Source organism: Schistocerca piceifrons, chromosome X (assembly GCF_021461385.2).
Source record: "Schistocerca piceifrons isolate TAMUIC-IGC-003096 chromosome X, iqSchPice1.1, whole genome shotgun sequence".
NCBI lineage: Eukaryota > Metazoa > Arthropoda > Insecta > Orthoptera > Acrididae > Schistocerca > Schistocerca piceifrons.
This window is the reverse complement of record NC_060149.1, coordinates 823,167,722-823,180,360: the sequence shown is the minus strand read 5'-3', so window position 1 is coordinate 823,180,360 and position 12,639 is coordinate 823,167,722. Positions and strand designations below refer to the sequence as shown.

Below are 12,639 nucleotides of genomic sequence, written 5' to 3'. Positions count from 1 at the left end.
AGACCGAGCGCCGCCACACGGCAGGTCTAGTCCAGTTTGACTCCCTAGCACTCGCCCAGTTGTACAGCTGACTTTGCTAGCGATGGTTCCCTGTCTACATACGCTCCCATTTGCAGAGACGACAGTTTAGCATAGCCTTCAGCTACGTCATTTGCTACGACCTAGCAAGGTGCCCTATTCAGTTACTATCTTCCAGAATGTAAATATTGTGAATTATGTACCGTCAAGAGTGACGTTCATCATTAATGGATTAAAGTTAAGTATCAAACTAATTATGTCTGCTTTCTGAATTCTCATTCCTTGTCATGTTCCAGACCTCACGTCAGTATAGTTCTTCCCTCTTCACGCCAGCCTGTGTGAGCTAAAATGCGTGCATTTCGGCCTCCACTTGTAACACGGTGTTGGCTCTTCTGCCAACACAAAAAAAGGTACATGCATTGAGGGGTGATATTATTAGTGATTCTGAACAAAAAACTTCATATGGATGTATGCCCTATTCTGAATGGTTTCCGAGATAGAACACATTTAATACCACTTTTGTACGTTGTTCTTGAATAACTCGAAAACCGCATCCTCCTGTGGAAACGTGTCACAGTACAAAATTAAACTATATTAAGTTTCCTACAAAAAAGGTCCTATGCATTTTTTTCTCTAGAGCTAATGGTTTGTGCAAAGAGAGTGCGAGAATGTTGAAAAACTCGCTCAATGCACATGTGCTGTAGCTTACGTAGTTTTTGTTGGCCAATTTGAGGTAGCATATTGAAGTAGCAAGTTGAGGCGAACAGTTTGATATGAGACATGTGTGGTCTATCAAGTTGAGAAACTACCTCAGACTGGCCTACAAAAACTACATAAGCTACAGCGCATGTACGTTGAGCGAGTTCTTCAACACTCTTGCGTTCTCTTTGCACAAACCATTAGTTCTAGAGAAAAAAATGAATAGGACCTTTTTTGTAGTAAATTTAATATAGTTTAATTTTGTACTGCAACACATTTTGCTGGAGGATGTGGTTTTTGAGTTATTCAAGAAAAACATACAAAAGTGATATTAAATGTGTTCTATCTCGGAAACCATTCGGAATAGGGCATACATCCATATGAAGTTTTTGTTCAGAATCACTAATACTTTTACCTCTCAAAGCATGTGCCTGTCCTCCTTACTCACCCTGTATATGCAGAAGGCTCTTCCATGTGAACCAAAATCGTGGAGAATGGTGTAGTGTACTGATGTGCCGTGAGATGCAGTCCAATCAAAAGCTAAACATATGATACCTGGTGACAGTTACCCCTGATAATCAAGGCATGTAACTGACAAAAATTATGAATGAGAAATACTGGAAACACCAAAGATTTTTATATCAGACTGTATAATATTGCAGATATGTTTAAAAGAATGTAGTCTCTAGAATATGTAAGTGTATTTGAATTAACTGTTGTACCAAGATTATTGAAACACAGCTATTGTGTGACATAACAAACATTGAATCAGTAAAACAATTAAACTAACATTAAAAAGTAATGTAGTTTCACAGTTAATTAATATCGATAATGCCGAGTTTCATTATGTATGAACATTATCTATTTAAACATATGTCTTGATAAAGTAAAAGTAGTAACTATTTTTGTTTGATTTCCTTGCACAGTCGTGAACAGACAAAGAAAATAAAACTGAAGAAACCCTCTTTTGTCTCAGTCAGGAGTGTGAGAAAATATTTGTATATCAATTTGTTTGACATGAGGGTTTTGAAGAACATGCAATTTTATTAGTTTTCAGGTCAAGGTTCAGTATTAGGTGGCAGAACATCTGTTATCAAGCTTAATTCTGAAATCGATGAAACTTTCATAACATACAACCTCAATAGTGAATGTAGTCAAGGATACCGAGCTAACATTGTGGGCAAGATAAACAGAGGTTACAGTCCAGTTGCTGTGAAGCAGATAGAAAATACTGTGGAATTACTTTTGCCTTTTGACAAATTGAAACAGCTAAAACACACCATAATAGGAACTTTTTCATCTCAACCTGAATCAGCACCTGAGGTAAGAAATGCACATTAAAATTTACTGTGAAGAAGTGATATAAATATGTACCAGAGTATTCTCTCAATCAAATTGTACTTCACTGAATTTAGCTTGAAATATTGTCACATTCTTTCTGCACTGCTCCTTCCAATCTCTTTAGTTAGCACAATTTTCATAAGTGATGCAAAAATTGGACGTAATAGTGATTATTACATTAAATAAATTCTAAATTTTCTATAAGTTTGGGTTTATTATGGTCATATCTTTGTAGCATATGTGCAAGTTATAAGACCATTATAATTATTCCAAAACTTTATCTACGATCTGAGAATGTGTAGAAATGGCTGGATTAAGTAAGTAACTTATCAAAATTAGATAAAATGAAGATGGTAGAGAAATATTTCCTGAACAAATGATGGTTCAGCTATGTTATGACAGCAGACTATTTGAATTCCTTCATATATCAGTCATCATAAATTACCATCTTTATATGTAAGTTCTCTATTAACATTCCTTTAGTTGCTAGAGTAACTGAATAAGGTTATTAATTATTTTAACCACATATCTTAGTGTATGCACTTATCTTCACAGTTCACAGTCAGCAATGTCCTTATTTGGAACAATGAGAACACCCTTAAACTCATAGGAGAAGCTGCTGGTGATGAGAAGGAGGGTAGAACCAAGTGGGATCTTATTTTACCAAAGGAAGAGCCCCGAACACTGGAAACAACATGGAGTAATGCTGGAGGTAAGGTGAAAGCAAATACAAGGTGCATCAAAAAAATGTATACACACTTTGGAGTGTCATTGCTCAGTAAATCTTGGGTCAGATAATGAATGTCCATCATCTATGTTATCTGTCACACCTCTTGGAAAATGCCTTCTGCATATTCCACAATTGTCAGGTTTTGTTTTCCAAGTAGATCATTCTGAATATTTGATAAGATTTTCAACTTGGAACGTCACTCTTGGGGGTCCTTTGAGTCTCTATTTTTATATCTCCAAATCATTTTAGGTGAAATAGATACACAAGAAGTGTTCAATTACTGCTACATATTCCAAAATTAAAATCTAAATCGAATTTCTAATTTTACGCAAAAAATGAGTATTAAAAATGTAAATTTTTATATATTTTTCCAGCTTATTCATGGTATTATCTCTACTTTCATGCTTACCTGGGACTTCATTTTGTTTATCTGGACTTTGCTTAATTTTTTTTGTATCATTACCTCAAAGATAAGAATGGGATGGTTTTCATGTAAATTGTTCCTATCTCTTTAGTACTTCTGTGTTTCACATTAATCACCTACTGTAGCTGTATCACCCTCCTGATTGTTCTCTTCAATTGAACTTATAATTTAATATTGTATTCTGTAGACAGCTCAGTCACAAGTCTCAGAGGCTTTCAACAATTTTCAGTCTTTTTAATTTTGGTGTAATGTATGCTCCTTCAATTCTTTCTTAGACTACTATAATTATATCAGGTGCTTTTTCTTTCACAATTTTCATTCCCCACTTTTAAACTCATTTGCAGTTTTTATGTACTACAGTATTTATTCTCATAAATCTGCAGCTGGTTCTTCACATGCTCTCAAGATCACTGTGTCATCAATAAACAAGTGTACTTTTGTGATCTCTCATGTTTTCTCAGCATGCTTGATTAATAGTGTACTTCCAGGTTTTCAAATGAGTTGTCATTTCCAATTTATGCACAATATTTTGATGATTGTCCCAATCATCGTCTTCAAGTGCTGTGAGTTGTGTTGTTATGTGTACTAGACACAAGGAGTTGGTTATAGTGTCCAGGCAGTGAGTCAACTAACAGCACAACTTGGAGCACCTGAAGAAGAATACACCGAGCGAGATGGCGCAGTGGTTAGCACACTGGACTTCTATTCGGGAACACAATGGCTCATACCTTCCATGATTTCCCTAAATTGCTTATGGCAGATGCCAGGATTACTCCTTTGAAAGAGCATGACCTACTTCCTTCCCTAAACCAATGGGACCAATGACCTTGCTGTTTGGTCCCCTCCAGCAAATCAACCAACCAACCAACCAAGAAGATGACTGGGTCAGTTGTCAAAATATTGTGCATAAAATGGAAATGACAACTTGGCTGAACACTGTGAAGTACACTATTAAGCATAGTTTTGCTGCACCACCACTGCATCATCTCTTGAATAATTTATGTGTTTCATTTGTAGTAATTATTAATTACATTATACATTTTAATGGTTCATTCACCATGCTTAAAATTCTTTTAGTCCTGTAGTGTTTGTTGTTTTGGATCTGTTGGTATTAACACAGTTGCTTATTGTTAACATTATCACAATTCCTTATTTTTGAGAATTAAATGCCAATGGAAGTGCAGCATAATTTTGTATTTCTGATACTTACTTGTGGCTCTAAGTTTTTAAAAGAGTACGCTGATTTATTACATAACTGGCATCTTGATCTCTCTCTAATCATTTGCATAAGCAATGTCTTTTTGACCTTTTTCACATTTTTGCTCCACCTGTAGGATAGTTACAACTGTATATGGCAATTTTATTGCTTAGCAGTGTATCTTTTACTTTGGTCTCTTTCTCTATTTTCACATTTTTTATGCACTAAAATTAAGTAATCATCCGAAATTTTAACACACTTGGAGGCACAGTCACAGTATTGGGCTTATTACCAAGTGCACATATAGTTATTCTGTGATGTCTAGCTCTCCTCAAAGTTACAAATAGTTCCTTCTGCTTAAATTTTATTGTTTTCTTTCCCAAACTTCAAGAGGCATCCTGTAATTTTATGGGATTTCTCCATTTTTTTCTGCTTCTATCTTTGTATTTCTGTCACATATTTTGCTTTCCTTGTAGTGAAGTACATAATCTCACATGATTCTTTAACATAGTTTCTTATTATTGTGTTTTATCTTTACATTTGTATAAAAGTTCACCCTTCTTCAATTTAGTTGCAATTAAATTTTGAGGCAATGATCTTCGTGATTTGCTTAGAGCACCTGTTGGTCCCTGAGTCAAGTACTAAAAAGAGATCTTGACTAGAATATTATCTGTGTAAGTAAACATTATGTCTTTATTTAACAGACAAAAAAGTCTTCATTTGTTAAGAAAATCTTAGCAAAAAATAAAACCAAACTTGTGGAATAAATGCTCGTGAAATTTTCTGGGTTTATTTAGCTGAGCACCATCTAGACTCCAGATGCCATGTTCCACAACTGAAACAAATTATACATCCTGACATTTACAAAGGTTTCAACCTCTTCTGATAAATTGATTCCATTCTCTCCATTTGATAAAGCAAAAATATGTTCTCTGATACATAACAATTGGGATTCCTTTTATGTCAGTAGTAACAGTAATGTGTTATTGACAAGTGATCTTCACTGTCTAAAACATCACAAAATCACTTGTATGACAAATATTAGAAATCTCCTGATTGGACCCCCTGCAGGCCCGGGGGTAAGAATAGGCCCGAGGTATTCCTGCGTGTCGTAAGAGGAGACTAAAAGGAGTCTCACACGTTTTGGCATTTATGTGATGGTCCCCTGTAGTGTTTGACCACCATATTTCAAAATTTTCCTGAAAAGTGAGCCAATTGGGGAAGGGCACCTTACATGGTGCATCGTGTCCATCGTGTGTTGAGATCTGTAGCCCCCTTTCTTGTCGTCGCATTGCAGTCCCACTTGTTCTCCATCTCTTGGGCGAGGATACATTCCTGGGTGTGGTTTCCGCCATCCACTATGCTGTGTCGCTTTCTGCGCCGCCGCCGCCGACCATGGACTTCTTTGCACCTGATATCCAGTGTGGTAGCCAGTCTGTTGTGGTGGGGCTGCCATGTATTCTGTTGGTTGTAGCCCCCTGACAACATAGGGATTGCTCTGCTGATGCCTGCACTGTTGGCTTACCCACGTATACCAAGGAGTAGATGCTTATCTCCCTGGGGCATCGGGACTCCCGGCAATGGCCATCCTTTCAGGTGTGGCTGGGTGGCACCCGTGGGAAGGGCCCTTGGTCGGAGTGGGTGGAATCAGGGCGGATGACATGCAATGAAGCATGGCACATCTTCTCTTGCTGGTCTCTAAGCGTTCGAGGGCCTCAATTCAGTGTGTAGACATATGACCCCAAATCGTTCCCCTTCTTGGCCACACCATGGGAGGAGTGAAAGGCCAAGGATGGCAGCAAGACGTATTCACCCTGGTACCTAGTTTGTATGAGAGCTGATGGGGAGTCTTTCAAGATGATGAAGTGCGAGTTATTTGTAGAGCATTTAGAGGATAAGTTTAGGGAGGTGGAGGTCTTGTCCAAAATGCGCTCTGGGGCAGTTTTTACAAAAACAGCATCCTCTGACCAGTCACAGGCATTACTCGCTTGTGACAGATTGGGGGATGTTTCTATCAGCATCACACCCCATAACTATGGTCCAGGGTATTATATTCCACAGGGACCTACTTTTGCAGTCTGATGACAAGCTGCGCGCCAATTTGTAGCGGTGAGGTGTTCATTTCATCTGGAGAATCATTGGGGTCCGAGGGACAATCAGGTTGCCACTGGTACCTTCATCTTGGCCTTCGAGGGTGATACATTGCCTTAGAAGGTCAGGTGATGGTCTACTGCTGTGGCTTCAAGCCCTATATCCCTCCCCAGATGTGGTGGTTTAAGTGCTTTAAGTTCGGCCATATGTCTTCCTGCAGTACTCCCAGCCTCACATGTCGAGATTGCAGATGCCCATCACATCCCAATACTCCATGTGCCCTGCCTCCCATCTGTGTCAACTGCAGTGAGCATCATTCACCTTGATTGCCAGATTGCAGGATTTTACAGAAAGAGAGGAAAATCATGGAATATAAGACCCTGGGCCGACTGACCTACACTAAGGCTAAGCGGAAGTTTGAACGCCTCCATCCTGTCTGTCTGGCATCCTCTTACGCCACCGCTACAACTGTTTTAGCCCCATCAGCTCCACCTACCCCAGTCTCGCTGAGGCAATTAGAGATTGTAGGTGGGCCCTCCCACATCATAAGCGGCACCCATCACTGGAACACATCCTTACCTTTAAGCGGCTCCGTGCCGGAGCCCGACGCCTTATTCACCACCGAAAGCAGGAGTCCTGGGAAAGATATGTCTCCACTATTGGCATCCGTACCTCTCCATTGCAGGTTTGGACCAAGATAAGGTGACTCTGTGGACATCAGACGCCGGTCAGGAAACCTGGGCTTTCCCTGAATGGAGCAGACTGTACTGACTCAGACACGATCACAGAACTCTTAGCGGAGCATTATGCTCAGAGTTCTGCTTCTAAGAATTACCCGCTGTCCTTCTGCTGCCTGAAAGAGCGGTTGGAACATCAGAGCCTTTCATTCCATAAGTGCCACCCCGAATTGTACAATGCCCCATTTAGTGAGTGGGAATTCCAAAGTGCCCTAGCCACTTGCCCTGATATGGCTCCCAGGCCAGATTGCTCCCACTATCAGATGCTCAAACACCTCTCGGTGGACTCCCAGCAACACCTTCTTGAGCTTTTCAACTGTATCTGGGTTGAGGGTGAGTTCCCATCACAATGGTGGGAAAGTATTGTCATACGAGTGTTGAAACCTGGCACCCCATTTGCCTCACCAACATTCTGTGCAAGTTGCTCGTATGCATGGTGGGCCCGAGATTGAACTGGCTACTTGAGTCTCGGGGCCTTCTGGCTCCATCTCAGGGTGGGCTCCGTAAGGGCCGCTCTGCCACCGATAATCTGCTCTACTTAGAGTCTGCCATCCGTATGGCATTTGCCCGCTGTCAGCATCCAGTTGCCATCATGTGGAAGGCATATGATACAACATGGTGACATCACATCCTCACCATGCTTCATGGGTGGGGTCTTAGGGGCCCGCTCCCGATTTTTATTCAAAATTTCCTGTTGCTTCGTTCCTTCTGCATACAAGTTGGTTCCTCCCATAGTTCCTCCTGAGTCCAGGAGAATGGGGTCCTGCAAGGCTCAGTCTCGCGTGTCTGCCTCTTTTTAGTTGCTATCAATGGGCTCACTGCAGCTGTGGGAACGTCCATATCAGCTTCTTTGTATGCTGATGACTTTTGCCTGTACTACAGCTCCACTGGAATTGCAGTTGCTGAACAGCAGCTGCAGGGCATTATCCGCAAGGCACATTCTTGGGCCGTAGCATGCAGCTTCCAGTTTCCGGACGCCAAGACTTTGGTCATGCATTTCTGCTGGCGTTACACTGTTCAGCCTGAGCCTTGGCTTTATCTTGATGGCAAACCTCTTGCTGTGGTGGAGATGCATTGGTTTTTGGGATTGGTTTTTGATTCCTGGTTGATTTGGCTCCCTCATATTCATCAGCTTAAACAAACATGCTGGCAGCATCTTAACGATCTTCATTGCTTGCGTCACACCAGCTGGGTTGCCGATCGGTCTACCCTTTTACAACTGTATCAGGCATTGATTCAGTCCTGTCTCGATTATGGGAGCCTGGCTTATGGTTCAGCATCGCCTTCCACGTTGCAGTTGCTTGACCCCATATTTCACTGCGGGATCTGACTCCCAACTGGAGCTTTCCGCACAAGCCCTGTAGACAGCATACTTGTGGAGGCTGGTGTCCCTCCATTGCGGATCCAGCGCCAACGACTGCTGGCCGCTTATGCTGCACATGTTTGTAGCTTGCCCGAGCATCCAAATTACCGTCTCCTGTTCCCCAACTCGGTTGTCCATCTTCCTGAACAGCAGCCCTGATCGGGATGTCCGATTGCGGTTCATGTCCAGTCTCTTCTCTCTGGGCTTGAGTTTTTCCCTCTCCCACCACTTTTCCAGACCCATATATGTCTACCCCTGTGGTGTTTGTCCCACCCATGCCTTTAGCTGGATTTGGCACAAGGCCCAAAAGACTCAGCCCATCCTGAAGCCCTCTGCCGATGCTTTCTTTCCATCCTTGCTGCATTTCCCAGCTCTGCTGTAGTCTTCACCGATGGTTCAATGGTTGCTGGTGGGGTTGGTTATGCTTTTACTCTTGGGGAACAATCTTAACAACGTTCATTGCTGGATGGCTGCAGTGTTTTCACTGCAGAGCTTGTAGCCATCTCTCGCACCCTAGAGTATATCCGCTCCTGCTCCGGTGAGTCCTTCGTTATCTGTAGTGATTCCCTGAGCAGATTACGAGCTATTTCCCAGTGTTTCCCTCATTCTCGTCTGGTGATGGCTATCCAGGAGTCCATCCATAGTCTTGCCCGTTGTGGCCACTCCATGGTTTTTGTGTGGACCCCGGGTCACGTCGGCATCCCGGGTAATGAACGTGTTGACATGCTGGCCAAACAGGCTGTCAGTGCACCTGCTTTGGTGATTGGCCTTTTGGAGTGTGATCTCCATTTGGTTTTGTGGCAGAAGGTCCTTGGTACCTGGGATGATGAATGGCGCACCCTATCTTCACCCAACAAACACGTCAACATGCAACTTTATCTTACTATAAAAATACCTATATCATAAGGTGTACTCATATCACATCTCTGAGTGCAAATTGTAACTGTGATGGGGGAAATCCTAAACGTGTATGAAAAAAAGGAGGGAGGGGGGTGGGGGGGGGGGGGGAGGGGGAGCAAAGTACTACTTGAAAGTAAAAATCACAGCATGTAATTCCTACAGACTTGGTGATTTATGAGGGAAGTACAAAACATAAGTGACACATTCTTATGTCAGACAAATAACTTCCATTGAATGCTGCGCTACATTTCAACTTAGTCACCAATAGTTAACAACAGTCAGAACATTCTACAAATCATTCAATTTCTTGATGATAGAAATGCACTCTTCACTCATGGAGCCATCTGAGAACTACTGTGAGAGCACCCTCATTGTCAAGAAACCTGAAATTGTTGGGAATCAGTTCATCAATTGCCTGGACATTGGTATCTGTGGTTGATGTTGATGTTTTCTGATCAACATACCCATGTCTGTTCAACTTTGGTCAAATTGTTGGTGCCATTTCAGTACAGCTGGATACATAATTTGATTTGTCCATTACCACCAGAATTTCACACTAAATCTGTGTGCAATTTAAATGTTTTGTCCACGAGACTCATACTGTCCCATGTACCTCAACTTGGTGAATATTTCCAATTGCCTCAGCTTTTCATTCCCACACTATGATGCAGAACTGTATCTGCAGCAAACCCAGAACATGTACTCTCTTCTGACAATGTGTCACTCTGGTTACACAATGGTCTTAGTGTGGGGTGAAAGATGTAACTTACTTTTTGTAGTCCCCTCATATATATGCTATACAGGTTGTAAGTCCCATGTAGTTGATGCTAAGAATATCACAAGTTTATATACAATGTGCAGTGTTATCTCCATTATGATATTAAACTTAAACCCATACAATGCACTCAAACTTTAAACAGCAGAAATTAATGAGCAGTTATTCAAATTTACTGCAAAACAAATTATCATACTAAGGTTACATATTAAGTGAAGAGGAGTCTATGGACATATAAATTAATTTCCAAATGTGTGCAAATGTTCTTTGTTGATATGTGAAACTAATTGAATGCACTAATTCACTTTCATTTATTTACTATAGATAATAAGAAGGCTGGGTCCCTGTCTTTTAAATGGGGTAACAATAAGGAAGCCAAAGTGTCCACTGATATTGAGTTTACGCCAGATAATCAACCACACATTTTGCATCTGAAAGCTACATCACCAACAGAAAAATTTGGCAACTTGGATGTCGCTTTATCTGTGGAGGTAAAGTAACGTATTTTTACTATTTACTTCATATTATAAATAAGGCTTTTTATGTTAAACTGTGTGAGACTGTTGGCACTGGCTATACATTTTTGAAAATTTTGCATATATATGTAGTGGCTAGTTCAGCTTTTTGTAGTTCCAGTATTAAGAGGGCTGTTTGTTACTATTAACTTCGAAAGAAACTCTATTAGTAAATACGGTTTTTTATTATGTTTTCAGAAAAATGCCAACCCAGCAGATAAAATTGATTTTGAAGTGACAGTCATTGCAGATCAAAAGAAAACTGATGTTAAGGGATCCTTAGGATTTGCTCCAGGTGTTCCAATAATTGACATAGTTGCAGTACAACCATCAGGAACATCCAAAATCTTTGTTGACTTTTTGAGAAAAAGTGACAGTGAGTTACATGGAGCTATTGAACTGCAATGGGTTTCTTTTGGTGGTGGATATCTGACTGCCAATGGTGACATAAAGCTAGATATTGATGATTTCTATCTTAAACTGGACATCGACTCTCCAAAGTTTAATTTCAACAAATGGCACCTAGAAGCAGGCCAGAGAGCTGCAAAAGGCAGTAAACGAATTGTTTTTACAGCAAAATCAGCAGAAAAAGTTGTTTTCTCTGGCAGGTATGTGATACTCAGAAGTAAATGACAAAATGTAGCTAATGAAAAGAGAGAGAGAGAGAGAGAGAGAGAGAGAGAGAGAGAGAGAGAGAGAGAGTGAGTGAGTGCACGTGTGTGTGTGGAAAAAAAATTGATGCATGAGTAATTCCTGTGATATGTTCAAGTTACAGTGAATACAGTTTAAAGTTTTATCATCTTTTCACTTCAAGCAGTACAAAGATGACACTGTGAATAAAAACTGCATTTGGGAACTCAACATCCTATTACATTTATTATTTCTTTAATACACTAGTTTGCAAAACTTGAAGATGAAAGTAACTTCTCTGTCATGTGTCACTGCCAAGTAACATAACTCTATGAACCTGGATCATACATAGAAAGAACTGCTACAGTATAGTACAGAAGGTAACTGAAGAAATACTCAGTGAGACAAACAGAAATGACACAGTTATTCAAGGACAACAATTACACTGAAATCACCGTGATTTATGATCCTCCCCTGAACATCAAAAATGGCAGGATGTACACTCATGTACACAAAAAACAGAACAACTTGAATGACTAAAGAGAGAATGTTCATATTCACCAGATATATACGTGTACTCCAGAAATGATTAGCATTTCAGTCACCTTGTTTCAGCACATGTCCTGTTGCCTTGTAGGTATGGGATCTGTCATGGGCCTTGATAACTTGGGCTATACATGATGACATTGATGCGTATAAGGTGTGAATTGTGTTCTGTGGTATAGCCACCCATGCTGCACTTGCCTGGTTCCAAAGTTCATCTGTGGTGGTTGGCATTGGGTTACAGCACTGCACCCATCATTTCACCACATCTCACACATTTTCGATTGGTTACAAGTCTGGTGATCTGGTGGCCCAGGGCAAAAGGTCAACATCCTGTGACACAAAGAAAGCATGTGTTCATGCTGCAACATGTGGTCATGCATTGTCTTGCTGAAAAATGTCATCTGGGGTATTGTGCAGAAAGGGTATGGCTACAGATCACAGGATGTGATTCATGTAGATCACACTGAACACAGACCAATTGTGATTTGTGGCTGTACCCAGTAGCACCCCCACACCATAAGGCCTTGAGTTGGCACTGTATGTCTTGTCCGAATGAAGTAACTGTGATGGCACTTCCCCTGTCATTTTTAAATATACAGATCCTGGATTTATCCAAAAACACTATCTGATGTCATTCCTGTCCTCAGTGACAATTTTCCACATGCCATTGCT

General features: G+C 40.8%; 1 protein-coding gene across 2 annotated transcripts in view; it reads left to right on the top strand.

The window, feature by feature from the left end:
* Positions 1 to 12,639, top strand: part of LOC124723019 (apolipophorins) — a 122,832-nt gene that overhangs the window by 70,523 nt on the left and 39,670 nt on the right. For both annotated transcript variants that reach the window (XM_047248195.1, XM_047248194.1), the window contains exons 28-31: positions 1,768 to 2,040; positions 2,614 to 2,770; positions 10,601 to 10,767; positions 10,990 to 11,399. In XM_047248195.1, the coding sequence (XP_047104151.1) occupies positions 1,768 to 2,040; positions 2,614 to 2,770; positions 10,601 to 10,767; positions 10,990 to 11,399 (1,007 nt within the window). The remainder of the gene's footprint in view (positions 1 to 1,767; positions 2,041 to 2,613; positions 2,771 to 10,600; positions 10,768 to 10,989; positions 11,400 to 12,639) is intronic.